At 33.0% G+C, this 25745-nt stretch overlaps 4 protein-coding genes across 8 annotated transcripts in view; 1 reads left to right on the top strand and 3 right to left on the bottom strand.

Moving 5' to 3' along the window:
- Positions 1–3: 3 nt before the first annotated feature.
- On the bottom strand, positions 4–7813 carry LOC107003205 (cell division control protein 2 homolog). 4 transcript variants are annotated; one of them, XM_015201498.2, is made up of 10 exons: positions 7557–7813; positions 5764–5794; positions 5497–5681; positions 2825–2945; positions 2378–2551; positions 1870–2033; positions 1307–1394; positions 1137–1190; positions 483–610; positions 4–305 (listed from the first exon to the last, which is right to left on the bottom strand). In XM_015201498.2, exons 2-9 carry the CDS (start codon positions 5770–5772, stop codon positions 521–523), a joined length of 885 nt encoding a protein of 294 aa, XP_015056984.1. In that variant the 5' UTR covers positions 5773–5794; positions 7557–7813; the 3' UTR covers positions 4–305; positions 483–520. The 4 variants fall into 4 exon arrangements, with proteins under 4 accessions (XP_015056984.1, XP_015056981.1, XP_027768477.1 ...); XM_015201495.2 differs by having other exon boundaries at positions 4–382; positions 7557–7812; XM_027912676.1 differs by having other exon boundaries at positions 4–382; positions 7673–7807.
- A 1032-nt stretch (positions 7814–8845) lies between these two features.
- LOC107005131 (profilin) lies at positions 8846–12139 on the bottom strand. The gene is made up of 4 exons (XM_015203631.2): positions 11811–12139; positions 10291–10428; positions 9382–9524; positions 8846–9123 (listed from the first exon to the last, which is right to left on the bottom strand). The coding sequence occupies exons 1-3, from the start codon at positions 11931–11933 to the stop codon at positions 9390–9392; spliced, it is 396 nt and encodes a 131-aa protein (XP_015059117.1). The 5' UTR covers positions 11934–12139; the 3' UTR covers positions 8846–9123; positions 9382–9389.
- A 1451-nt stretch (positions 12140–13590) lies between these two features.
- LOC107003108 (vacuolar protein sorting-associated protein 32 homolog 2-like) lies at positions 13591–19525 on the bottom strand. Of its 2 annotated transcripts, none has more exons than XM_015201365.2 (8): positions 19358–19525; positions 18509–18706; positions 17274–17373; positions 15358–15443; positions 15168–15259; positions 14801–14915; positions 14526–14721; positions 13591–13847 (listed from the first exon to the last, which is right to left on the bottom strand). In XM_015201365.2, the coding sequence occupies exons 2-7, from the start codon at positions 18578–18580 to the stop codon at positions 14530–14532; spliced, it is 657 nt and encodes a 218-aa protein (XP_015056851.1). In that variant the 5' UTR covers positions 18581–18706; positions 19358–19525; the 3' UTR covers positions 13591–13847; positions 14526–14529. The 2 variants fall into 2 exon arrangements, with proteins under 2 accessions (XP_015056851.1, XP_015056852.1); XM_015201366.2 differs by having other exon boundaries at positions 19353–19514.
- Positions 19526–20941: 1416 nt separating this feature from the next.
- The window catches only part of LOC107003266 (clathrin interactor EPSIN 1), a 6652-nt gene continuing 1848 nt past the window's right edge, over positions 20942–25745 (top strand). The window contains exons 1-9 of the mRNA XM_015201571.2: positions 20942–20994; positions 21160–21208; positions 21324–21375; positions 22075–22154; positions 22258–22336; positions 22537–22620; positions 22754–22899; positions 23002–23220; positions 24432–24592. Of these exons, the coding sequence (XP_015057057.1) occupies positions 21168–21208; positions 21324–21375; positions 22075–22154; positions 22258–22336; positions 22537–22620; positions 22754–22899; positions 23002–23220; positions 24432–24592 (862 nt within the window). The 5' untranslated portion in view covers positions 20942–20994; positions 21160–21167. The remainder of the gene's footprint in view (positions 20995–21159; positions 21209–21323; positions 21376–22074; positions 22155–22257; positions 22337–22536; positions 22621–22753; positions 22900–23001; positions 23221–24431; positions 24593–25745) is intronic.

The raw sequence follows: 25745 nt of genomic DNA, 5'->3' as shown, positions 1-25745 counted from the left end.
AGATGAAGAGACGAGACACACAATCATTTAATTAAAATTCATGGGGAACAAAATAGCACGAGCTAATTGCTATGATCAACTATTTTAGCCTTCCATGATTTTCCTATCAAAATAGCAGAAGTTTTTGGAGAGTCCTGAATATTGAGAGGCCAGACTCTCTATTGTCAGACCAAGAAAAAAAAATTCATACAGTATCAAAACATAACTTGGTAAACCTGAACTGTAGCCTGCATTCCTCCAGGAATAGTAATCATGTATAACTGACTATGCGGATCATCATCTCGTTCTTCAATGCCAGTATCAAGCTACGCAAAAAAATTGAAACGCACAGCAATGACCAGTAATTCAGCGAGTCCTTGCAGAAGTATGAATGCTAATGAACCTAAGATAGAACCAAAACTATTAACACATATTGTGATGAAAAAGCTGGAACAAGAGATATCTATGAATGCTGTGTTAAGATAACCTAGTAGTTAACATACCGAATTTGTGCTCACATTGTTGATGAAGATGCAAAGAGTCATGGAACACGGCCAATGTCCTTGAAATACTCATGTTCAAGGGCACTTTTGGCAGTGATTCTCTTGCTGGGGTCCAAGCAGAGCATTTTCTGAAAGTAACGAGGCCATGGATTTTAAGACAAGATTGAAACCCCTATGCATATAATTGTATAAAACACCTATTTGTTGTGCACATATTGCGGAGAAAGGCACTATATAATCCTTCATATGATCTGCGAAACAGCAACACAATGATTTGCATACAAGCAACTGCAACCAAACAGTCCTAGGCCCCAATAGGTGATATCCAAGTATAAGTTAAAAAATAACAAATACAAAGAGCAGAAGGGAACAAAAAGACCTACGCTAAAGTGACTGAAACAAGAATATGAATGAGCACTGCAATTTGGAACTTCCCTTTCCCCTGACAACATCTATTTACTCAAGTCTCCTTTCCCACACCAATGTCACAAATGTCATTCAGAATAGTTATAATTATTCTAGCTGTGAGTACCTAAAACTATTTCACCGCATTTTCTCAGAGAAAATCAGGCAGAAAGGTTGGAGTTTCATTCAGAATACAAGAAAACTTTCTTACACACAAGATGTATATATCATTTAGAAAATCAAACTTACACCAAGGAGATCAAATCCTGCTGTATCAAGATTCGGGACTAAAGTTGCTAGATCCTGCAAGGTAAAGAACTTGAATTCAGCATTCTCTAGAAATGCAATAATGTTGGCAAGAGAATCAGACTAGTCCTAAAGGTGGAAAAAAAGAGAAAAATAATTAAACTCTAAATTACCTTAGGACTCCATTTTGGAAATGAAGATTTATAATCAGGCAAAGAAGTCACTCCAGGCCATGTATCCTCATTTGGAGTACCCACCACTCTTCATACAGAAATAGTAGAGAATCATGACAATAAGGAAAAGATTTAATAACAGAGAGGAAAAGAGTCATAAACTGTACTACAAACTCAATCTTAATACCTTCTCACAACCTAACAACCCCATACAGAGAGAGAGTTGATTATAAATATTAGTAATTGATTGACTTGTATGTCTTTCAGCATGAAGAGTTCAGAACTTTCAAGCCTTTAAAATTTAATCAAACCCCTCCTAAGCCTCTTTCTTAATTCTAATTTTGGTCTGTGTCATAACAGCGGCCACTCAACCCATCCATGAACAACCATTGAATAAAAATGGCTTTCTTTCAAATGGAATTTGGAATGATCGACAAGGAGGACGACAGGTCATAAGGAGATAATAAAATTACTTCCTACAAAAAGTCAAAACAAATAGCGAGTATGTTCAATTTAAGAAGTAACAAAGCATTCACTAAAGGACTGGCTATGCATGTAAACACCTGAAAATGCTGAAAAGTTCATCAATCTCTGAGTCACCAGGAAAAAGGGGCTGCTGGTTAACCATCTCGGCAAATATGCAACCAGCCGACCACACATCAACCGGAGTAGAGTAGTGCCTTGATCCAAGCAGTATTTCTGGTGCCCTGTACCATAATGTCACCACCTGAAACAATGAATTTTACTGTTGGAAATGAAAAGAAACAAGCTCAAAAGGGTCGACGACATGCTAGAAAACAAAAAATGAACAGAGTATCTGTTTTTATAATCAATGAGACACAGACATGATAATCCAATCATTTTAATTTTTCAGCCAAACAGAAAACTTAAGCAGGAAAAAGGTTGTTCATTTAGACAGGATACCAGATATTAAAGAGAGGCATCAGAAGTGACAACAGTCTCTGCTCATAGTAACTACTTTCTGGTCAAGTTTGAAATGGAACAACATCAGACAATGTTAATACAGGCTGGTTAAATTTTGTTTCATAGAGCTGGAACATATGTACATACCTCATGAGTAAAAGTTCTAACAGGAATACCAAATGCTCTACCCAATCCAAAATCTGCAAGCTTTAACACATTGGTGCGTGGATCTATCAGCAAATTCTGAGGCTTTAGATCTCTGTGGAGAACTCTACGAGAATGACAATAAGCAAGACCACGGAGCATTTGATACACAAACGACTGCAAAATTGAAGATATTACTTCATTAACCAAGAACAAGAAACCTCTCAACCCGACAACTTTTTACCATTAGGTGGTGATACTTTCCCACATTACATACTCTGATAATCATATATTTTAACTACTGTGTAACGGTGCATCTCCTTCCTCTTCAACTAAGACTGCTAAACGGAGGCATGACAAACTTCATAAAGAAGTAATGCAACAGATGAGGCAGCTAAATATAACAATAATTGCAACCTCCAACGGAATATAGATCTTAATCTTACTCACTTTTACAACACCGGTATCCTTAGAGAATTCAGGACATGAATCCATGTGCTTCTTCAAATCCAAGTCAAGATATTCAAAGACTAAATATAATCGCCTCTCACTGTGAACCACATCCAGCAACCTGTTTCCAAATAAGATTAGAGAAGTTAACTTCAAAATAGCTTTTCCAACATCAAAAAGAAAAACTTAGGACTGCAACCCAAATTACTGTTGTATACATGCTTGCATCTCCTCTTTAGTTTCTAACTCCTAATTCAATCAGAAAAGGCAAGAATGTTGCTCCAGAAATAAACATAACACCATCATCCACAACATTCATAGTATCCCCCCCCCCTCCCTCCCTCCCTCCCTCCTTTTGGTCCCCCTTCCATTTAGAGTTGTAATTACACAAAATCGAAATTCCCAAGGTAGACAGAAGTCCGTACCTACAACATTACACCCTGGCTCACTCACACCTATCTCATATATATACACATACATACACATACAAATACATACACACATTACAAGTAGGAGGCTCTAAAGTGCAAAGTTGGATTACCAATTTACCCTTATACTAAATCCAAACGTTATTAAAAATTTAATTAATTAAATAGTAAATAGTAAAATTTCTATAATATTTTGAGCTGGTATACATGTGAGTAATTAATACAAAAAATTTTAAGAAAATAATTACCCCTTTAGATAGATACATGTACATGTTTCATCTTCCAAAATTAATGTTCATATTTAATCTTTTTGTCTTTAATTTATTGTAATACTTGACCTTTCAACTTTGAAGAAAATCTCAAGACAAGAAGATTTGTGTGAAAATTATAAGGTATATTGATGTGATTATAGGGTTAGATAACACTTAATAATTACCAGAATATTGAAGTTTGAACTGTTTGTTTTTTACTTATTCGCATAGATCAGAATTATGATGAGACCACTCCATTTATGTAGTTGAATCAATGTCACTTTTGTTAAATTGTCTTCCAGGATTTTTTAACTCTTCTTTTATAGTAAAAGGTTGAGCTTGACTTCCAGGACTTTTAACTCTTCTTTTATCAACAAAGGTTGAGTGTTTATTACTATAGCTTCGTTTCAATTTGGATTATCAAGTCAAAGCACGTAAAATATTTCTATCTTCCTTGGTATTTAATTATATAATGGCAAAATTTAAGTACCAACGATTGCGCTTTAATTCTTTAGTTATAACATCATAATTAAGTTTCCTTAGTTATAAATTTGAATTACTTAATTGCATTCTACTTAATGAGAAGGAGATTTTCATCTTCTACTAATTAATATCATTTTATCTTCTTGAATGTGTATCATATAACTATTCTTTATTATTTTTAAAGAGAACAACGTTAAATGAAGAACTATTGTAAATGTGGGCCATGAAAAGTTTCAACTGCCAGAAAATTATCTCTCTAACAATCTATAAATAATTCTCCATAAACAAGAGATGGTAAAACATAAAAGAGAAATTAATGGTGGGGCATCATTATTACAACGGAGAGATCCTTTTTTCTTATTGGTTTCTTGTTATTGTAAAATTCGTCATCAAGATGGGTCACAAAAGAGGCTTTTGGTCCCTTGAAGAAGAAGAAGACGAAGCAGCATGTGTAATTTTTGATAGACTAATTAGAACTTTATCTTCTTAGCTTATGTTCTTTTTCTTCTTGTAATTTATCTTCTTGTAATTTAATTAGAACTTAATCTTCTTAGCTTATGTAATTTAGAGCACCATGCATTCACAATAATAAACAAGAGAGAAGAAGAAGAAGAAGAAGAAGTTCATTACATAGATGACTCGTAGCAATAACCGAATGTAAGTCCAAATATATGAATATCTGATCATCTATAGCAATGTTGACTCTTTAAAAGGTTGTTAATATCTACTTGGTGGTTATCTTTGAAAATACTAACCTTCGTGTTATAACTATGTCAAAAGTCATTCAACTTGATAGATTGATCACTAATTATAACTCAAATACAATTTCAAAAAAAATTATGTGACTTTTTACTAGTTCATACTCATTGTTATGGAGTACACACCCAGATTCTAGTAATACTACAAGCGGAAAGCTCCAAAGTGAATACTTGATTACCATTTTACCCCTACACTATATCAAAATGTTAAAAATATCTAATTAATTAAATATAAAGTAAATACAATTATAATAAATATTTTAGTAGATATAAACACAATAATATTTGTTGTATTAAAGAAAGACTGTATCAACGTGAATAATTTATTAATGAGTTATAAAGTCTCTACGAAAGCTTTTTTAGAACTTGTATATCACCTTTTGAGCTTCCTATTTGTATCAATGTAAGTACTAACATCTGCTAGAATTTATTTCAAAACCAACGTGATCATTATACATCAGGTTCTTTAATTCTTGCAACTGTAAAGATGCTTTCTTTTAAATTTTAAAAAATAACAAAGTGGAGGAAGGGGGTAAAAACTGGATAAATACCCAGTGTAGTTCAAATAACATTACTGCTCCAAAACAGCAAACGTGAATTTACTGATATGGAGGGCAAGTAGACACGTGCATTAGGTTTCCGTTATAACTTGCATCAGATTGATATTATAATCACAGGAAAGCAAAATTGCTTGCAATCACAATCATATAGTTCATATCGGTTATAAATAAACAATAAAGACCATATCTTACCTCACAATATTTCCGTGCTGCATCTCTTTTAAAAGAGAAATTTCTCTTATAGCTGTGCTAGGCACTCCCTCATCTTCTTGTTCCAGCCGTATTTTTTTTAGAGCAACGATTTCCTTGGTTTCACGAACGAAGGCCTTGTACACTACACCATATGTTCCTTCCCCAATCTTCCCAATTTTTTCATACTGCAAGTACCCCCGATGTTACCATCCAAAGAAGCATAGAGTACATAAGGAGTGACAAAGATACAGAGAAATACTCTGTTACCTGGTCCATCTAGGTCAATATGGATGAATCCCTGAAAAGAGAAGCAAGATAAATAGATAAGAAACTCAGTCATAAAAGAGGAAATAAATAAAATACTATCGTCCAGCTTAACAAGAAAAAATTATCCTAAAGATAGTGTACACTCTACTGACTAGTAACATAGCCATATTTTCACGTTAATGTAAGCGTGAGCAAGGTACATGGACCAAGGTCCATGTCAAATGGACTTTGGACCTAACTATTCTTTTCAAAGGTCACATCACTAAGTTTACAAAACCAAAACCACAGTAATACACATAAGAAATCAAAGCAGAAATCTCCGATTAACCAACATGCTGTCAGCTCTAACAACACCAAAATTCAGTAAAAAAGGAATCAGCATAAACAACAAATCAAGAAAATACTCGAAGCATTCAAAAATTAACATTAAAAGGCAACATCTCTTGACCTAAACTTCAGCAAATGAATACAACCATAGACATACTTCAGAAGAAATGAAGCTCTGAATTATTCCATCACCTTAACACTGAGCTTAAAAACCAAATCAAAGCTACGTCTCTAGAAACATATAGCAAAGAAGTGAGGAAAAAGTATCAATAACTATGTGTGTGTGTGTAACAGGAAGTTCGGAAGAAATGGAATGCTACACGTGTGTGTGTAACAGGAAGTTCGGAAGAAATGGAATGCTACACTATTCCATCACCAAAACAAGGAATAGAGAAGACCAACCACATCCAAATCTAGTAATCTACACCAAAGAATAGAAACAAAAACATAAATAATTACACACAGAAACACACAAAGATATTTACAGCTACATATCTAGTATTATACAGGGAAAAGATGAACAAAAAATATCAATAACCATATGTGTGTGTCATGAACTTCAGAAAAAATTCAGTGCTACATTATTCCATGACCAAAACGAGTACCAGAGAAGATCAAGCACAGCCTCAAATCTAGTAATCTACAGCCAAAATAAAAACATAATGTACCGCTACATAAATAGTCATAATATACACCGAAAATTGAAAGAAAAAAATATCAACAACTATATGAGTGCATATTATGAACTTCATAAGTAATTGAGTGCTACATTATTACATCACTAAAATAAGTAACAGAGAAGATCAAGCACAACCTCAAATCTAGTAATCGACAGTGAAAATAAAACAAAAAACATACTGTACAGCTACATATATAGAAGTAATATACACCGAAAATTGTGAAGAAGAAAATATCAATAGCTATATGAGTGCGTATTATGAACTTCAGAAGAAATTGAATGCTACATTACTCCATCACCAAAACAAGTAACAACGAAGATCAATCACAGCCTCAAATCTAGTAAACTACAGCGAAAATAAAAACAAAAAACATACAGCAACATATACAGTACTTATATACACCGAAAATTCAAAGAAAAGAAATATCAATAGCTATATGAGTGCATATTATGAAAATTGAGTACTAAATTTATTCCATCACTAAAACGAGTAACAGAGAAGATCAATCACAGCCTCAAATCTAGTAACTCTACGCCAAAATAGAAACAAAAAACATAATGAACAGCTACATTTATATCACTAATATACACCGAAAATTCGAAGAGAAGAATATCAATAGCTATATGAGTGCGTATTATGAACTTCAGAACAATTTGAGTGCTACATTACTCTATTACCAAAACAACATCCAAAACTAGTAAACTAGAGCGAAAAATACAAATTAAAGCATAAATAACACATCTAGTTCTAGTAATCTACAGCGAAAACAGAAACAATTACACTTACAGAGAGAAGAAATCTACTGTTACATCTGTGTGTATAATATTATGAAATGGATAGAATTCAGGAGAAAAGCGGCAAATGTGAGTGGAGAAAACGAGTCGATCAGTAAACTGTTTCACATTAGTACGGCGGAGATGAAGAACTTGCCGTCGTTACGCGGATGATCGGAGATGAGAAGCAGCGGTGATTGTGGCGGGAGAAAGAGAGAAAATGCCGCCGTAGAACCGTTTTGGACTGGAATCACAGCTTTACTCTTTGTTGGTCTTTCATATATATAGGGGGCAAAAAGATCAATTAATTGAAACTAATTTGACTTTTTTTCTATTTTTAATTTTATTTATAAAAAGGAAAAGTTCTTTTATTAATCAAATTATTTAAAATGTTTTCCCTTTATGATGGTTTTGTTTATTAATTAATTATAATCACTTTAGATTCACAAACTTATAATTTATATTTGCTTCATTTTGAAGTAGTATGGTGGAGTTTCACCATTGCTTTTTTGCCGATCTTTGAGGATGAAATCGTCGTTGATAGTAAACATAAATATTATTGTGATAGAGAGAAGAACTTTTATTAGTTTTTTCGAAAAAAATTTAACGGACAATTTCAACGAAATTTTTTAATTTCTTATTTTACTATTTCCAACTCTATGAATACATAGCTATAACAAAGTTTTTCTTTTTCACATTAATAACCACTCTAAAAGGGAAATAATTTTATGCGGCGCTAATAATTTAATAATCATCTTTGTGTAATATTTTGATTTAAGTCCTTATATTATTTGGAAACTGAATATAGCAAAAAAGATGTATGGTCTAATGAGACTATTATAAAACATTTCTCACGAGTGACTTCATAATGTGAATCTGAAATCGAGCTTCAAAGTGAATATCAAACAATAATAATGTATATTTATTTAACACCCTATGTATTCGTTTATGTCCAACAACTTATTATTCTACTACCCTGTTTGTTTTTGTTTTGTTTATTCATTTATTTATTTATTTACTTGTATATCTAGCTATGATTAATATGATTTCCCAAGAACTAAAATGTCATGAACTTATTGTTTTTGTGAATTTTATCACGAGCAAAAGTTGATGGTAAAATATTATTTGCATTAAATTTAATACATCATATCAATAAATATATGATTTGTATTTAAATTTAGAAAACTTATCACTTAATCATATGATTAATTAATATATATATATATTCACTTTAAATAAATTACTTTGCTATAATAACTCGAATTAAACATATGTGTATACATTGTAGATTCTTAACATATATACGGAGCAAACTACTGGATTCTGTTGAGCCCCCGTAGATTATACTGTGTATTCATGTTCTGTAGATTACCAAAAATGTCAATCTAAATCAAAGATCAAATATCCAAATACAAGCCATTCCATTATATATAAGTTATAACCAACCAATAAGTCAATGACAAAAGCTCACAAGGAAACACAAAATGACAGCATAGTTGATACACAGAAGAGATTGATATTCTCCCCTTTACAGCACACAACACTTCTTCATGGCCTCAATTATGTATGATATGAATACACTGCAAAAAAATTTAAAATTAACTTAGTATAAGCTTGGTAAAAAAACACCAAAGAAATGAAGCAAGGTATAAGGAGAGAATAGCTGGTCGGATTCACTGTTTACTTTTCTGAGCCGGTATATGTAGATTTTACATGGTTAGATACATATTATACATCCGCCGACTATTTTTAGTTTAAGCGATTGAATGGACCACTACTTGGGTTAATTCTTCACAAAGGATACCAAGGATGAAAAGGAGGTTAACAGGTCAACTTACCAACATGCTTAGAGACCCTGTTCAATGATATAGTCACCCAGCCTTTCAACAATCATATTACACTGGCCAGGAGTCATCGGCTCGTCATATATTCCAATGATCAACGCCTGGTTAGTCTTCTTAACAGTGATACCACCGGCACCCTGAAAATATGCAGGACCTAGTCAGGATGACAAATTATAGAAGGTCAAGTGTTGTCATGAGGGGGCTCATCACATAATCTGAGCTAAATTCCAGTATCTCGTTTACGCATTGTGTAATCTACTTTCATGGATTACAGCAGGGAAAATGTCAGCAGAGAAGATTGACACTTCAATGGTCTTTGTTCAGAAATAATTAAGAAAACAAAAGTGGGTTCTCTAACAATTCAAACTTTATATTAGATGTCACACAATTCCAACATGGTATCCGCGCCGGCCGAGGTCGTAAGTTCAAATACTGTCACTTCACTCATTGACAAGAAGCATTTCCATGTGTTTGAGCTATGAAAAAGGATCAGATACACACATGAGGGGTGTGTGCTGATACATAATTATGTAAATAAAAGTTTGTTCTCTCTAGCCACTTAATAAGATGGCCACACAATTCAACAATATTTATTTGAATTGTTCTTCACAGATCTAAGTTGAAACGAGTGGATCATCTTATGGAGAGAGGTAATAATAAAAAGAAAAAAAGTGTTCTTGTACCAACAACATTAGCATAAACTGCCATAAAAGTTAAGCTTATCTGAGCATCTCGAAAGGTTCAAGTGAGAGTTTATGACAACTTTTTTTTGGACAAGGATACAGAACTTTTTTTATTCTCGGGGTTCAAACCTGAGACTTGTGCCATGTTTAGATTAAAGATACTCACTACTTCACAAGAAGACTACTTGCAAGGCAATAGTAGAAAACCAGGGTCTCGTACCTTCTTGCCTCGTATAACAGCTCCTGCCTCCCCTTGAATCACCATATACTTTGTTCCCCCAAGATGTAAACCAGTTGGAGCAAGTGTTCCAGGTTCAGCAAAGTCATTCATTATGGCTGTTATTTCTTCTGGTTTAAACTGCCAAAAAAAGAACACCATCAATGACAAGCTCACCAAGTTAGTTTCTTGTCAGTGCAACTCTACATTGCTTCCAACAAGCCTTCGCACATAGGAATGACATTGAATAGTTTAGTAAATGAAGAAATTTATTAACTTAGTATGAACCATGAAAAAAGATACTAACACCAAACGACCTTATACATCCACCAAACTATCAAATTCATAATTAAAAATCCAATTTTTAACATGCAATTTAAACACAAGCACAAATGAAAAGCTTAAGAAATAACAATATTCAGGTCTTTTTCTACAAGTGTATACAACAATTCGATTGCCAACTCATGCTAAATCAGTAGTTTTCCTATTTATTGACTGTGGCAAACATACCAGTTTTGCATAAAGACAAGCCATACGGGGAGATATCAACTTCTTGTACTGTCTTTAGATGAAAATATCAACTTCTACCAAACTATTACAGGGACCAATGTGGAACTTCTACCAGTACACGCTGACAGCAAACTGCATCAACTGAGCAGCCTCTTGGGAACACTCTGACCTTGACTATTTGGATTAATGACTAAGGTCCCCCATAAGAGCTAATACGCCCCTTAAAAATTAAACCTTTGACCAATTACATAGAAAGATTCAAGATTTGTAATAGTGGATGCTAATACACCCACAGTCAGTCATCCACTACCGACTGCTTGAATTCTATGCATAACGAAACGATTCTTTATCATTCAAATTTATCCTTTTTCTCAAAAAACTATTTTCAAAACATTGTTTGGTTATACATTAGAGTAGATCTTTGATTAGTTTTCTAAGAACGAAAATTTCACGTAAAAATCTTTTTCCTACTCACAAAACTTTTTAAAAAAATTATAAGTGAAATGCATGTCCAATCACAACTCGAACTTCCAAATAACCATTTTTCAACTTCAACTTCAAATATCACACAATATTCATGCCCAAACGCCTACTAAGTTTGCAACTATCTAAAAGAAATACTCCCTCCGTCCCAATTTACATGTCTTACTTCCGTTTTTGGTTTATCCAAAAAGAGTATCTCTTAGGCGTCTTTAATTTAAGACCACAAAGATTCAAAAGTCTAACCTTTATTTCTTTAACTTTGTGCTCGATCAAATTAAGACACTTAAATTCGGACCGAAGGAGTAATAGGTGCAGGTCTTAAAGCTACGCTTTGGTTCAATCCCTGTATTTATAATTATTTATCCACAAACACAGTAAGCAAAACAGATAGTGATTCAAGACCCATAAACTAAAAATACTATCTTTACCTCTAGTGATACATATCAACTTCAAAATTCTGGATTTTGACCAAACTAAACGTAAACCCAAGTAAAATTGAACCAAGATAAGAAGTGGGTATGAAGAAAAACCTGAGGAAAATTAGCAGATTGAGCCCAAACGGAACCATCCTGACCGATGATAGCAGCAGAAGTGAGATGATTACCTTCAATATCACACATCAAATGATCATCAACATACGTTTGCCACGACATCTTCTTCTTCTTCTTCTACTTCCGCTGCTGCTGCTGTTGCTGCTGCTAAGTTTGGTTCAAGATCTGTGAAAAAATGGAGATAAATTGATGGGTTTTTCTAGAAGTTGCGTTGATTTAAAGCTGCCGCCTACTGTGATGACTCTGTTTTCTTTAATGTGAATTGGGGAATGGTCCTTTTCAAAAAATTTCCTCTGTTTTTCAGTGTTTGGTGCAGAATAAACTAATAATTCAAGTATACTTATTATTATATTTCGGCAATCGCGATGAACTGATAAATATTTTTTTTAAATATAAAGTCGTTTTTGTTAGAAAACGTTTTTAAATCGTGCGCGATTCATTCTTGGGTGGAGCTCCAAAACAGAGTTTTTTTCATATTGAGGGTTTGAGTAGTAAGTGTTCTAGCTATATATAAAGTCGTGTTGTGAATATAGAATCGTCTCTAATAAAACAAAATATTTCATCTCTCAAAGTGATTTTTTCAGATAAATTTAGATTAATCTAATCTTAAAGTATCCATTAATATCGATTGAGAAATAAAATAAATAACTGATTGCTAAGAGAATGAAAAAAAAGGTTCTAACTATCATTTTGTGTGAGATATAAAGTATAATCATTTTAAAAGATAAGATGTAGGACAAGCCCCCTACAGAGAAAGGTTTTTTCCCAGTAAATAGAAGATACTCAGCTCCACACAACATAAAAGTTAACACACTTTCGTAAAAAACATAAAATAGTAGAAGATCCAGCATGCAGAACATGGTGATTATTATAAATTCACGAATTGAAATTTGACGTGTGATTGGAAGTATAAGATTGTCCTAAAATAACTTATTCTATAATTATATCTTATTAATGAGATAAATTATCTCATATTTATACTGAAATAACTTATCTTAAGATAATTTATTTTAAAATAATTAATTATGGAATCACTAGTTCCTGATCAAATGACATGCCTTTCTTACTATAAAAATTTACTTGCATTTATGTTCATATCAATTTAATTTAATAAAATTTGTATTATATGCATTTTTATCTTTTTCTTTATGGTTAACTAATGTACATTCTTACCTCATTTGTTAATTACTTAGTTGTGATTGAATACGTTGATTTGGTCCAAATAGTTAACAATGATAAGGTTTTCACCATTAGTTACGGTGAAGTACATTGGTTTGTGTATAACATGTGTGGTACTCACATATTGATAACAAATTAGTCTTATTTGAGAAGACGAGACGAATCGTAGAAAGAAAGATAATTTTAATTATTTTTTATGTTAATCTTATTTGAAAAGATAAGACGTTTCGTAGTAAGAAAGACAATCTCAGCTTTTTTTTTATGTCAAAGCAGAAATATTTGAGTATTTCAACGAACCTTTTTAATAAATAGAATCTTTGATGCTATTCGTATAAGAATTAAAAAGAAAAACCATACTCTTACTTGAACCTAACTTAAAACCTTTGATTAGAAGTAGAAAAATCATAAATATATTTGTGTCAATAGAAGGTAACAGATACCCGATGAAATGAAGGTGTGATCTCCGTTTATACAATGACACATATAATAATATCTTTTCATCACCTAAATCTTAATAAGCGAAAAACTTCGATACATATACTGGTAGAAAATAATAGATACCAAATAGTCGAGATGTAAATGAACTAATTTAAACACAAAAAATGCACTTTAATGTTGATAGAAGAGATATTTTGTACAATTTCAAGAATGAAATTTCATGTAAAAGTAGCAAAACTCTTCCCATTTCAACTTTGACATAAAATATTAAATCAACTCCTGCAATCTATACAGTTATACTTGTAAGCTAAGGCTGCATTGCAGCACATCAAGAATTCAAACAATCATCCCACAAAGAGTACATTTGATCTTTACAGCGTTCTTTATTCGGCGATTATACTGCAAAACACACCACAAATGAAACAGTCAGAAACTTCAAAGACGACCATACAAGTACGTATCAGTTGAAACAACACGATATCAGCTGCATCATGAATATCGAATCCATTGGGGAAAAAATGAATCAAATAAGAATTGAGTTTGGTGTCATTTACATAACTTTGTTGATGTATTTGTCCATGTAAAGAACATGAGGTCTTTTCTCAGTTCTTTTTAGTCTACATTCCCTTAAGGTGGTCGTCAAGGTCCCTTTTCCCTTCCCCTTAGTAGTGTTTCCAAGTGTTGAGGAAGAACCGAGGGAAGGGAACGGGAGGAAGCAAAGTAGCTAAATAACAAGCAAACAAAAAGGTATCTGATGGCTTTGACTGTACTTATTCCATATCTAGGCACCAATTGATTAACTTCTGAGAGAAAATTAGGGGATGTGAAAGAGGGGGAACATGAATTAGACGTTTTCATTTAATCTTGTTTAACCTACAACTCGTACAGGTTTGTAATGCACAACGTCATCTTACACTAGGTTTTACATGGAACGATCTTTTCCTTCAAACAATTGCAAAACTAGATAAGTGTAGCATGTTTCATTTATAATTGACCAAACGAAAATAGCACTAGTAGTGTGTTCCTAGTCTCAAATACTTAGCCGTAATCATAAAAAATAGAGAACAAGAAAATGACCTCGTCAAAGAGCCATTTCAGCCTGCAAAGCAGCAAGTTCATCTTCTTCCGTTCTGCTGTGTTGGGCAGCAGGACGCACTTGTTGCCTACCAGCAGGCATATGAATAGGTGCAGAAGGGGCAGTAGTAGCAGGCTGAAGGAGTTGTTCCTCCAACTCAGCTCCTTCCAGTTCTTCAAGTTCTGCCTCTAACTCATCCTACAAAAAATTGATATGAATTATTGTCCAGACACAGAGAGGAGGTATTATAAAAACAAAGAATTGTCCAAGTAAATACTTCATCAAAATCAGCGGCTGCACCAATTGGTGTAGACAATGCTTCCTGAATCATTTTCATGTTCTCAGTCTGCTCATTAATTTCATCCATTGTTTTGTCAACATCGTCAATATTCCTGAACAGAAAAACTAGATAATATCAGACAAGAACTCCATTTAACAAAAGACACCCCACCATAACAAAAAGAAAAATTTAATTTTTAGCATATATTGAGTTTGACCTTGATGCAATGAAAAAATCTGGATAACACAAAGAGCAACACTGCGTGATGCGAGTGATTCACGTCTTTCAGGGCAAAAGCTATGTAGCTATACTAAACAACAGAGAGCTAAAGATACTGCAGCAACATAGTGCATATACAACTTACGTTGCCTTCTGCATGGCTTTCATTGCAGCTGCTCCAGTTCTAAGAGCATCAACGGTTTCTGTTGTGGCTTTTGCACCTTCTAGCAGTATCATCTGAAACCCAAATCCAACGAAATGCCCATGCTTATATTGTGATGTTATGACACAAAATATGTGCAAAGATTATGAGATCTAGCAGAACACAAGCGCACCTGATCATGGATACGCAATTGGAAATTTCCAAGCTGTTCGACTTGCTGTTCATAGAGCCTTTTTCTTTTCAAACATTGTATTGCAGCTGAAAATACAACAAACAATTCATCAAAAACGTTGCCGAAAAGAAGTAAAAGATGGCAAAACCATAATATTCACGTAGTATTTTCTCAAATTACTACTCCCTTTGTCCCATATTACTAAATATATCGGTCCCAAATTACTTGTCCATTTACAAAACCCAGATAAAATTAATTTTAAAAATTCCATTTTGCCTTTAAAATTAATTCCTTTTGAAAGTATAAATATTGTAAAGCTCCAAAAATGTTCCTCCATTACTAATCTTGGTATTGATAGATAAGACACAGTATTAAAAAGAGTAAAGGGTAAATTAGTAAAAATACCCTTCTTATTTATGATTTATTAAGGGGCATGTAAAGGGAAAAGTGGACAACTATTATGGAACGGAGGGAGTACAAGTATCGAGGAATATATGTGTGATCCACAAAGATAAAAGCTTACTCTATCCAAATTAATTTCCTCTAACCAGGAGAAGCCAAAACATCCTTTTTTTCTCCGGGTCTTTATGTTGGAAAAGTCATATGGTAAAGCAAAAACACAAGAAGTTCCAGACATTAACCAGATCAGCCAAGACTTAAAGACTGTTGCAATTTGCAAAGCAAGAATTTCTGAGCTTCTATGGCATATAATAGACCAGCAATAAAGCCCGAAAACTGATAGTAATTTCCCTTGTGTTTTCGGCTGAAACTCAATTTCCCATAGGATGTTCATCCATGGTGAATTTGTCAAGAAGGGAATCTTTTAACTTACACAGATTTCTTACATGGAATCTGTTATAATAATAGTATTATAAGGTAAACACTGAGAGGTTAGTAGATAATAAAGTTTCCAGTTGGAACAAAATCCAACGCTTACGCTAGTTGTAAAATATCAAATTACTTTTCCGGTCATCCCAAGAAAATAGCACAAGCATATTTAAAAACTGGTCATTGCATTTAACACAATAAAATAGTCAGACATGTATTTTCAAGTATTTAATAGTATAGTAGCGATGCATGCTAGTTATCAAGAAAAGACATTATCCTAATTACAAGGAAACAAAGGCCTAAACTGTTTCCATCTTACATTGACCATTAACAACCAAAGAAAAAGTCTCTCAGAAGTATTAATTATTAAATTTTCTTTTGAATTTTCACTCTTCCCTACAAATAAGTGGAAATAAGAACCTTGTAGGTTACACCTACAGACTCGTGAACCCCTCCCCCAAAAAACCCAACTCTGCCAAAAGGAAATCACCCGAAAAGCTCAATGAGAAAGGTAAATATGAGATGACAATTCACAACAGTGATTTATTTTTTAAAAGAAAAATCACAACCGTGACTTTTGGATTTACCTTAATATAGCAACAACATTTACTCCTTTTAATATTTTTCTTTTTTACCTTTTCTGCGGTAGACATATAATTGAAGTACCAAATAAAAACTATCCTAGATTTCTTCACTATTTATAAACTGATGTTTCAACTAATAATGGAAATGCCAAATAAAAACTATCCTATGATTTTTTTAGTATTGATAGATTGATGTTTCAATGTTAAACTTGCCGGTACACAATAGAGAACCAACATAATCAAACACAAAATATGAAGTTAAACAACATTACATGATTCCCGAGATGATACAAATATATCTCAATCCAACAGTTCACCCACACAAGTAAGAAAAGATTCTTCTAGTAGAAAATCCCATTATTAAGTGTGTGATAATAAAGTAAATGGAGAAAAATCAGGACACTTAATACAACTGTAGAAATATTAATGTAAACATATTCTGACCAAGGGAACTACATATGAACAACTAGCCTTTTCATACAAATGATTTTCAGGATATCATACCCCTTTTGTTTTTTGCTCTAGTAAATTCCTTTGCTCTTTCAACCTCAGCAGTAGCCTTCTTCAATAAAACTGACTCCTTTTTCTCAAGCATTTCAAGCGTCTGTACAGCATAACCAAAAGTCAAACAGAAGCTATTTAAATTTACTTGATAAATTTTTAACACAGCTAATTAATTCAACAGACACTAAACAGGAATAACTGAAGGTCTTTGGGAAGACTTGAGCACAAGTATGACACGATGCATCTAGAAAAGTATCCATAAGCCACCTGTGTCTTATTGAGACTCACTAAAATGGGCTGAACCTCGTATGCAGAATGATTAACATGAAAAAATATCACCAAACCATACTTATTGCAAATAGACCAAAAAAATGATGAATTTAGACAATGTCCCACAGCTTCCGACTAAAACTTTATTTTGTATCCTTAATTATGATGAGATTCATGTTCAGCTTTACAGGGGAAAGAATACAGGAAACATCATGTTCTACAGTTTTGGGAAGTGACACGATTATAGGACTGCATCAGCCTGTCTACAAACTGAATATGATTTAAAATGTGAAAATTATAAAAGAAAAGCATCTGTTTATCAGAGCACTCTCAATAAAAGAATGGACAAGCTTTAACGCATTTAGACTAAAAGAAATAAATGAACCCTTAACTTTCTTCCCAGATGTTCTGGAAAGAGAAGCCCCTTTATGCAGATTATACATGCTATTAGTTATTCGTCTGACGAAACAGTATTGCCAGTTTCTGTCATAGTTGCCTTGAAACCGGAGATATGACAAACACTCTGCATAAACTCTTCAAAGAAAGACCATAATTTTAATTCAGTAGAATCCATATAATGCCTCCCAACCATGATGTTTTTTCTTTCTCTTTTTCACCATCAGAAAGTTTGGATCCTTATATCACCAACCATGATGTTTTTTCTTTCTCTTTTTCACCATCAGAAAGTTTGGATCCTTGTATCACCAACCATGAATTAGTTGACCCCAAAAAGATATTTCATCAACCAGGCTTCGATCACAAATTCGGATGCTTATATGAATCCTCTATGATGCCTCCCAACTATGAATTAGTTGTCTCAAAAAAGAAAAATAAGTCGACTATCAAACTGACCTTAATTCCAAGTTAGTTGAGATTGGCTATATGAATCCTCTTTATTGATTCCATTACATACATTCCATTCTATAGAAGTAAATTTCAAAGAAAACAGTTAAACAGGATCATACCTCATTTAACTTGTCTAATGTTGCTAGAGCATTTGTTTCTTGTTTGGGTTTTCCAAGTAATCGCTTAAACATTTTCAATTTTGCACAGGAATTGGTTGCAGCAAAAATATTCACAGTTCAACTCACCAAACAATCAATCAACTACTCCTCAATCCCGAATCAATTGGGTCCAAAAAGAACTTCAAAATTATACAATTCCTGCAACAAAAATCGGAAATTTCACACCCATCAGCAAAAATAATCAATCTGAAAGATCAGCAAAATCTTCAAAGTTCTGTCAATCAACTACCCCTCAATCCCCAAATCCACTGGGTCCAACAAAATCTTCAAAATTAATCATGCAAAAAAAAAAAAAAAGCAGAAACTTTCACACCCATTAGCTAAAATAATCAAGCCATAAATGGGTCAGCAAAATCTTCAAAATTCAATCAATCAACTACAATCCATTGAGTCTAACAAAAACTTCAAAATCATACAATTACTGCAACAAAAACTCGAAAATTTCACACCCATTAGCCAAAATAATCAAAATTATACAAGTACTGCAACAAAAAATCGAACTTTCACACCCATTAACTAAAATAATCTATCAACAATACGAGTCAGCAAAATCTCCAGAATTCGATCAATCAACTACCCCTCAACCCCAAATCAATTGGGTCCAACAAAAACTCCAAAATACTCAAAATTACACAATCCCTGAAACAAAAACTCCAAAATTTCACAACCCACTAACTAAAACAATCAATCAACAAAATGGGCATAAAAATCTTGAATTCATATGAAAAAAATCTAATCTTTTTCCCAATCCAACAATTTCTACATTGGCAGTAGAATACATCACCTAACCTGGGAAAAATTTGACGTATTGAAGAGTAAATTGATCAATCGATTGATGATTTTTGTAGAAATTTAATTATTTTTATTTTATTATGGAGATTAAAATATTGGGACTTTTGAAGATTTCTTGTATTTGGAGAAGGAGAAAAGAGTGTAAACCTATAACAGGACGTTGATTAAACTTCTATCACAGACAAATAAGATTTATTTATTTTTTAAAAAGATAGAATTTGTGGTTAAACTAAAAAAAAAAGTAAAATTAATTCGCGTCACGTAAGGTTCATTTCGAGAAAATGCATTTGAAACAAAAACCTCTTGGGTGATTTATAATTTTACATTTTGATATGTGTGTAGTTATATTATAAAAAGATTATATTCTAAATAGGAGTAGGATTTGATATTTGTATAATTCTTTTATTTATTTAAATAGATTTTAGGCTAACTTCACAAAAATTAATTTATTTTGTTTTCTTATTTAACCTGCATATGATCATGAGCTTGATTAATTCAAAATTTAATCGTATAAATTTGATCGGAGGAAAACAAATTCAAAATTAAAGTCTCTTAATAAAAAAGGATCAAAGAAATAGTCTCATTTGTTTGTTGCTGCACATTCACGAATGATTTATAATTTGCCATTAAATTTATTTATTATCACAAAATATATACTTCTTAATTTATATTTTCCTTCACTATTGAGATCATTTCAAATAGAGAAATCACAATATTAAAGGTGTATGATTTGAAATTTCATAAATAGATTAATTTTTATAAACTGTTTCTATTATTTGAGTTTTTTATGCGATGCATTAAAATTTATGAGATGTATTTAATCAGAATATCAAGTTAATATTTTTAACTAATAATGTTTAAAATACATAAAGTCGTAAATATATAAGAAGAAATCAAAGATATTCAATATTTATGTTACATAAAGATAATTTTAACTTTGTATTAAATATATGATCTATCTATTAAGGAGATTCAATATTATCTAATTAGTTATTATTATTCTCATACACATGTTTTTCTCAATATATGTATTTCCTTTTTAATTTTTTTTTTGTTATTGATATTGTATTACTTGAGTCAATCGTCTATCAAATTTAAACTTTTTGTTTTATCTTCACAAAATAAAGTACAATAATTTATCGAAAACTATATATAAAATACACTAAATATATTATTGTCATTGTTATGATCGATAGATCGAATTCCTTCTCGAACAATATCATTTATAAAATATATCAAATATATACAATACTTTTGTCAAACATCACATGCAAAATTCATTATTATTATTGCTATGAATTGGTAGATCAAATACTTTCTCACACAATATCACTTATAAAATATATTAAATATATTATTATAATTATTATCGTCGTTTAAATCAAACCCCTTATAATGCATCTAACTCGATTAACACCCTTATCATGCGTCTAATTCACATATCACCTCTTTATTATGCGTCTAACTCACACGTCACTCACCGAGCTCTTTGTATGAATTGAATATTAAAGAATTTATTCATTATTTATATATATATATATATCACAATAGAAAATATAAAAGAACAAAATAGAAGTAAAAAAATCATAACGAACTTCGTCTTTTTTCTTCATCATCATCTTTGTTTAAGCATCGTAAGATTTCTAGAGATCTCATCGATTGCAGATATCTTTTTCATCCAAATTACCAAAATACATATATATATATTCAAAAGATTCAAAAAAAATTTCAGTTTCGATTTCATATTTTTACGAATTTAAAGCTCAATTTTTTTTTTATTGAATTTTGATGATTTGCAGATCGAACAATGGATTTCATGAAGGTATTCGATCAAACGGTTCGCGAAATGTAACCCCTTTTTCCCTTTTACCCTTTTAATTTCTCGTGTTTTTAATTTCATTTTTGGTGAATAATTTTGCAGATTTTTTTTGAATCTTTGTAAGTTTTATACTGTGTTTTGCAGAAAGAGGGAGGTTAATTTGAAAGTGTTACAGGTTCCAGAGATCGAGCAGAAGGTAAAAAAAGCTTAGAAATTTATTATGTCAGCTTTCAGTTTTTTTTTTAGTTTTTTTTATTTTATAGCATGTATTGTTGTAGTCTAGTCTTGTAGATTACTAGGTTGTTCAGACTGTTGAATGCGTGTTTGATACTTCAAAAGTAGTGGATTTTGGACTTTGGAGAATTCAAAACGGGTGTGGTAACAATTTTGAAGGTCTGAGCAACATAGTTGTAGAATACACATTTGCCGCATAAATTAAGAATTTTTTCCAGGATTTTAAGTCGTTGAGCGTGAAGGATCCATGTACCAACAAAAACATAGGTGGTGTAATTCCACGAATGGGGTCTGGTTAGTATCCGTGCACCCACCATTAAAAAAGGTAGCATGTGTCTTACAGATGAAAGAAGAATGGAAGCAGGGTGCATGACATATATTTGTTTATATAAGCCCATTAGCTAATTCTACTACTCGAAACCTTGATGTATAGGTCAAACGGGGACAACTTTACTTTGATCTACGGTTAACTTTCTAGTTTCAAAAGAAAAAATTCCGGAAAAGAGGAAAAGGAAGGGAAAAATCAAGTTTTTGTTTTCCCACTAATCGGCTCAAGTTAACCACATTGACTGATTACTGATCTTAGGATTTTCATCCTATGCTCTTTATCTCCTATCCCCTTCGTGATCTGATTAAAATGTAATATTTGTTATTTGAATAGGTATTGGATGCTACGGATGACGAACCTTGGGGCCCCCATGGTACTGCATTGGCTGATATAGCTCAGGCCACAAAAAAATTGTACGACCTCAACGATAAAGTTGCTAATTCTTATGAATTTTGGTATTTGTTCTCATCACAAAGGTAAATTTGTTGAATTGTCGATTACTGGTGCATTCTGCAGCTCTGAGTGTCAGATGGTTATGAATGTCTTGTGGTCAAGATTGCCTGAAACAGGGAAGAACTGGCGTTATGTCTATAAGGTGTGTATTATGCCTTTTTATGGTATCAAGTTCTTGTAGTTAAGTGAATGCAAAATCAAGGAACTGTAGAAAATAGTAGAAAAATTTAAAAGTCAAGCTTCTGGTGGTCAATTTTGTTTTACATTTAGTTTCCTTTCTATACATTTTGTATCTTAAATCATATCTAAGGTCTAATAGTTGTGAAATGATTTTGTTACCAGTCGTTGTCTGTTATAGAGTATTTGGTGGCACATGGATCTGAACGCGCAGTTGATGAGATTGTAGAACATACCTATCAGATCTCAGTACGTACTTTTGTTTCATATGTTAAATTTCTTTGTCAGTGACAGTTGTTTCATAGTCATACTAAAAAGAGTTTGGTCTTTAGCCTCCTTATCGTGTATTTACATGTTTTCCTGTTTCCTTTTGCTACTCAAGTCTCTCGCAAGTTTCGAGTATGTTGAACCCAATGGAAAAGATATGGGAATTAATGTGAGGAAAAAAGCAGAAAACATTGTGGCACTATTGAATAACAAGGAAAAGATACAAGAGGTTAGAGAAAAAGCTTCTGCAAATCGCGACAAGTAAGGAAATGCTTTAGTGTCTGACTTTGCTTTAGATTACTTAAGATCCCCTCGTAACTAATAGCATGTTTGCACGATCATGATGAAAATGCTACCTTTTAGGTACTTTGGACTGTCATCTTCCGGAGTAACATTTAAGTCAAGCTCTTCCTCTTTTAGTAGCAGTGGCAACTTTCAGAGTAGTGATCGCTATGGAGGTTTTGGAAATAAAAATGATGGAAATTCATTCAAGGATAGTTACAAGGAAAAGGATCGGTATGGTGAAGATAAGGTTGACCGAAGTACTTTTAAATCAAAAAAGGGGTCATCTCATTATGGCAGGTCTGTATGATTTGTTTTTTCTACTATGCTTCACTTTATCCTTTCTATTTTATTGAACTCTTTGATTCTTAACCATGCACTGTTGGTCGAGAAACTCATGTGATTCATATTTGGTGTTTGTGGTATGGGTTTTTTAACTATTGCTTTCCTTATTGTTGCTAACGGCTCGTAATGTACTGATGCATAACCATCCAATTGCCAGTTATTTTGAAACTTTGCAGAAGATGAAGAGATATTTATGCCTAGAAAAAGGGTCAATAAGTTCTTTTTCTTTCATATATCTGACCAGTAAATAGAAGGGCCAACATGCTTGCAACTGAGGTTCTTTTGTTACCGTCTTTCCTCCTTTCTCATTTCATCCCCACCGCATAACTTTCCTCTCCAAAGCAAGTTTCAATTTAGGCTTCAATTGCCTCAACCAGGATCATCTTAGATGAGTATGACATGGTTATTTGCACTATATATGGACCATACAACTGCACTAAATCCTTCTTAGAAATTTAAAATATCCCTCAGTTACTCATACCTGAATGATATATCATAGTTTAAGAATTCTTTTTTGTAATTTTGGTCATCTTTTTCTCCATAATCAGAAAGGAGATTGTAATTGATAAAGAACTGCTGAAAATCTTCCATAAAGAGGCAACTGCATTTGGATTGTTCTTGTTTCGAATCTCGTAGCTCTGTTGACCACCTTTAGGATTGGTATATGCAGGTTAATGGGTTTTTAGGCTGCTGTGTCTGAAGAGAGTGATGTAGAGTGTAGACTAGAGGAAATAGAGTGTGCTGTTGTCTAGTTTCTATTGACTGAGAAGTGTAAGAATGCATAGAAGAGCGAGAGAGATGTGAGAAGAGACAAAAGAGAGAAGAAAAGGTAACTGGAATAAAGAGTTGTATTAGTTATTTTGATGTGATAGAGAGAAACTCGTCTCTTTTTCAACATTGGTTCTCTTCTCAATTGGGTCTTCAATTTTCTGAATAGTTGTCTGCACAGTCTGCTCCATGCATTCTTTTGGGCCTCAATTGTTGTTTGGTTCTCCCTCCGACATGTTTAGACAGCTTATATGTACCAGTTCCAACTTTATTTTTTCTTCTTCATTGCTTTCAAATCAACTAAAGTTTAAGTGACTATCATCACATACAACGGTTTGTATTGTTGCATTTCAACCTCATTATATCTCCCTTTTCTTGAATTTGAGAATATTTTGCAGCAATGTGCAAGGCACTGCTTCAGCTAGTGGATCAAAGACCGCAAAGAGAGTAGGTAAACCTGATAAAGCTTGTTCTAGTCCTTCACAGAGCGCAGCTGCATCTTCAAGTAAATATGAGGAAGATTTTGATGATTTTGATCCTCGAGGGACTTCAAGTACTAGTAAGTATCTTTATATCAATCTTTAACATTTGCAATTCTAGTCTATGTTTTCCAGTAGGCCCTCACTTTCCAGGTCCACATCATGTTTTACATTAAAAGGTAAAATGTCACTAAAGTTCTGCATACAAAGGCGAAGTGACACTTTTACAGACTGGATGGTTTGGGCCAAAAGATAAGGTCTCATGAGCAGAAGTGGAAGAATTTTCTTTCAAAAGCTTAGGTTCTTTCCAAGGAGGAAACCAAGTCAATTGTAAAAAGATGTTGGCCTTGTGATGCCTTAGAAAAGGAAAAATAGATGTGGCCTGGACCTGGACCACAAGATTCTAAAGCAGTTAATTGGTTATGAAAGCGAAATACAAGGATTCTTTCCTTTCTGTTTCATAGAGAAGACGTTCATCTTTAAATCAATTCTTTATCTGGTTGAGGAGGTGTGTCAAATACGTTGGATGGTCCAAACATGCGGGGGTGGGGATGGGGTGCTGTTGACAGGAATTTCTGACTTGCAAAGTTGAGAAAATATGTGTCTGAAAGTAAGACATGGAGGTTTTAAAACTTTGTGTGTCGCTGGAACTTATTTTCCTTTTTTAAGGAAATGACTTGCGATATAAAGGAAAATAAGTCAGTTCTCCAACTACTTGGGATCAAACAAAAAAAAGGACATCCTAAAACATTTCAAAGAAATGAAAGATAAACAGAGCGACATATTTCATTGTGGTCAGTCCTCATGATTTCATGTCGCTTCTTTATATATGCTTTATGAGGTAGCTTTAAGATGATATTTTACTGCTCAAGTCACAGCATCAAATTTCCTTGTGCAAGTGTTTTAGTTTTAGTTTGAGATGGGCGTAGTTTATTTTATTTTTTATATTTATACCCTCTTCTGCCCGCATCCTCGCCTTTTTGTATTTGTTCATGTTCTCAGCCGTTGCTTGTGTGATTAGGGGTTCCGCAATTATGTCTTTCTTTAATCGACCAGTCTCTGATTGATTATTTTGGTTCTTTTGACTGCCTGTAAAAGCTTTTTTAAGGACTTGATTTACTGAAAATGGAAAGAAAGCCTAAGGATCTTGAAAATTTGTTCACAGCCTTCCATGAATTCGCATGGGGCAATTCCTAAGCAACTGTTTTATTTGGGGGGGGGGGAGGGGGGGGG

This window comes from Solanum pennellii, chromosome 11 (genome assembly GCF_001406875.1).
Source record: "Solanum pennellii chromosome 11, SPENNV200".
NCBI lineage: Eukaryota > Viridiplantae > Streptophyta > Magnoliopsida > Solanales > Solanaceae > Solanum > Solanum pennellii.
Note: the sequence above shows the minus strand (reverse complement) of the source record. Positions and strands in the feature narration are given on the sequence as shown.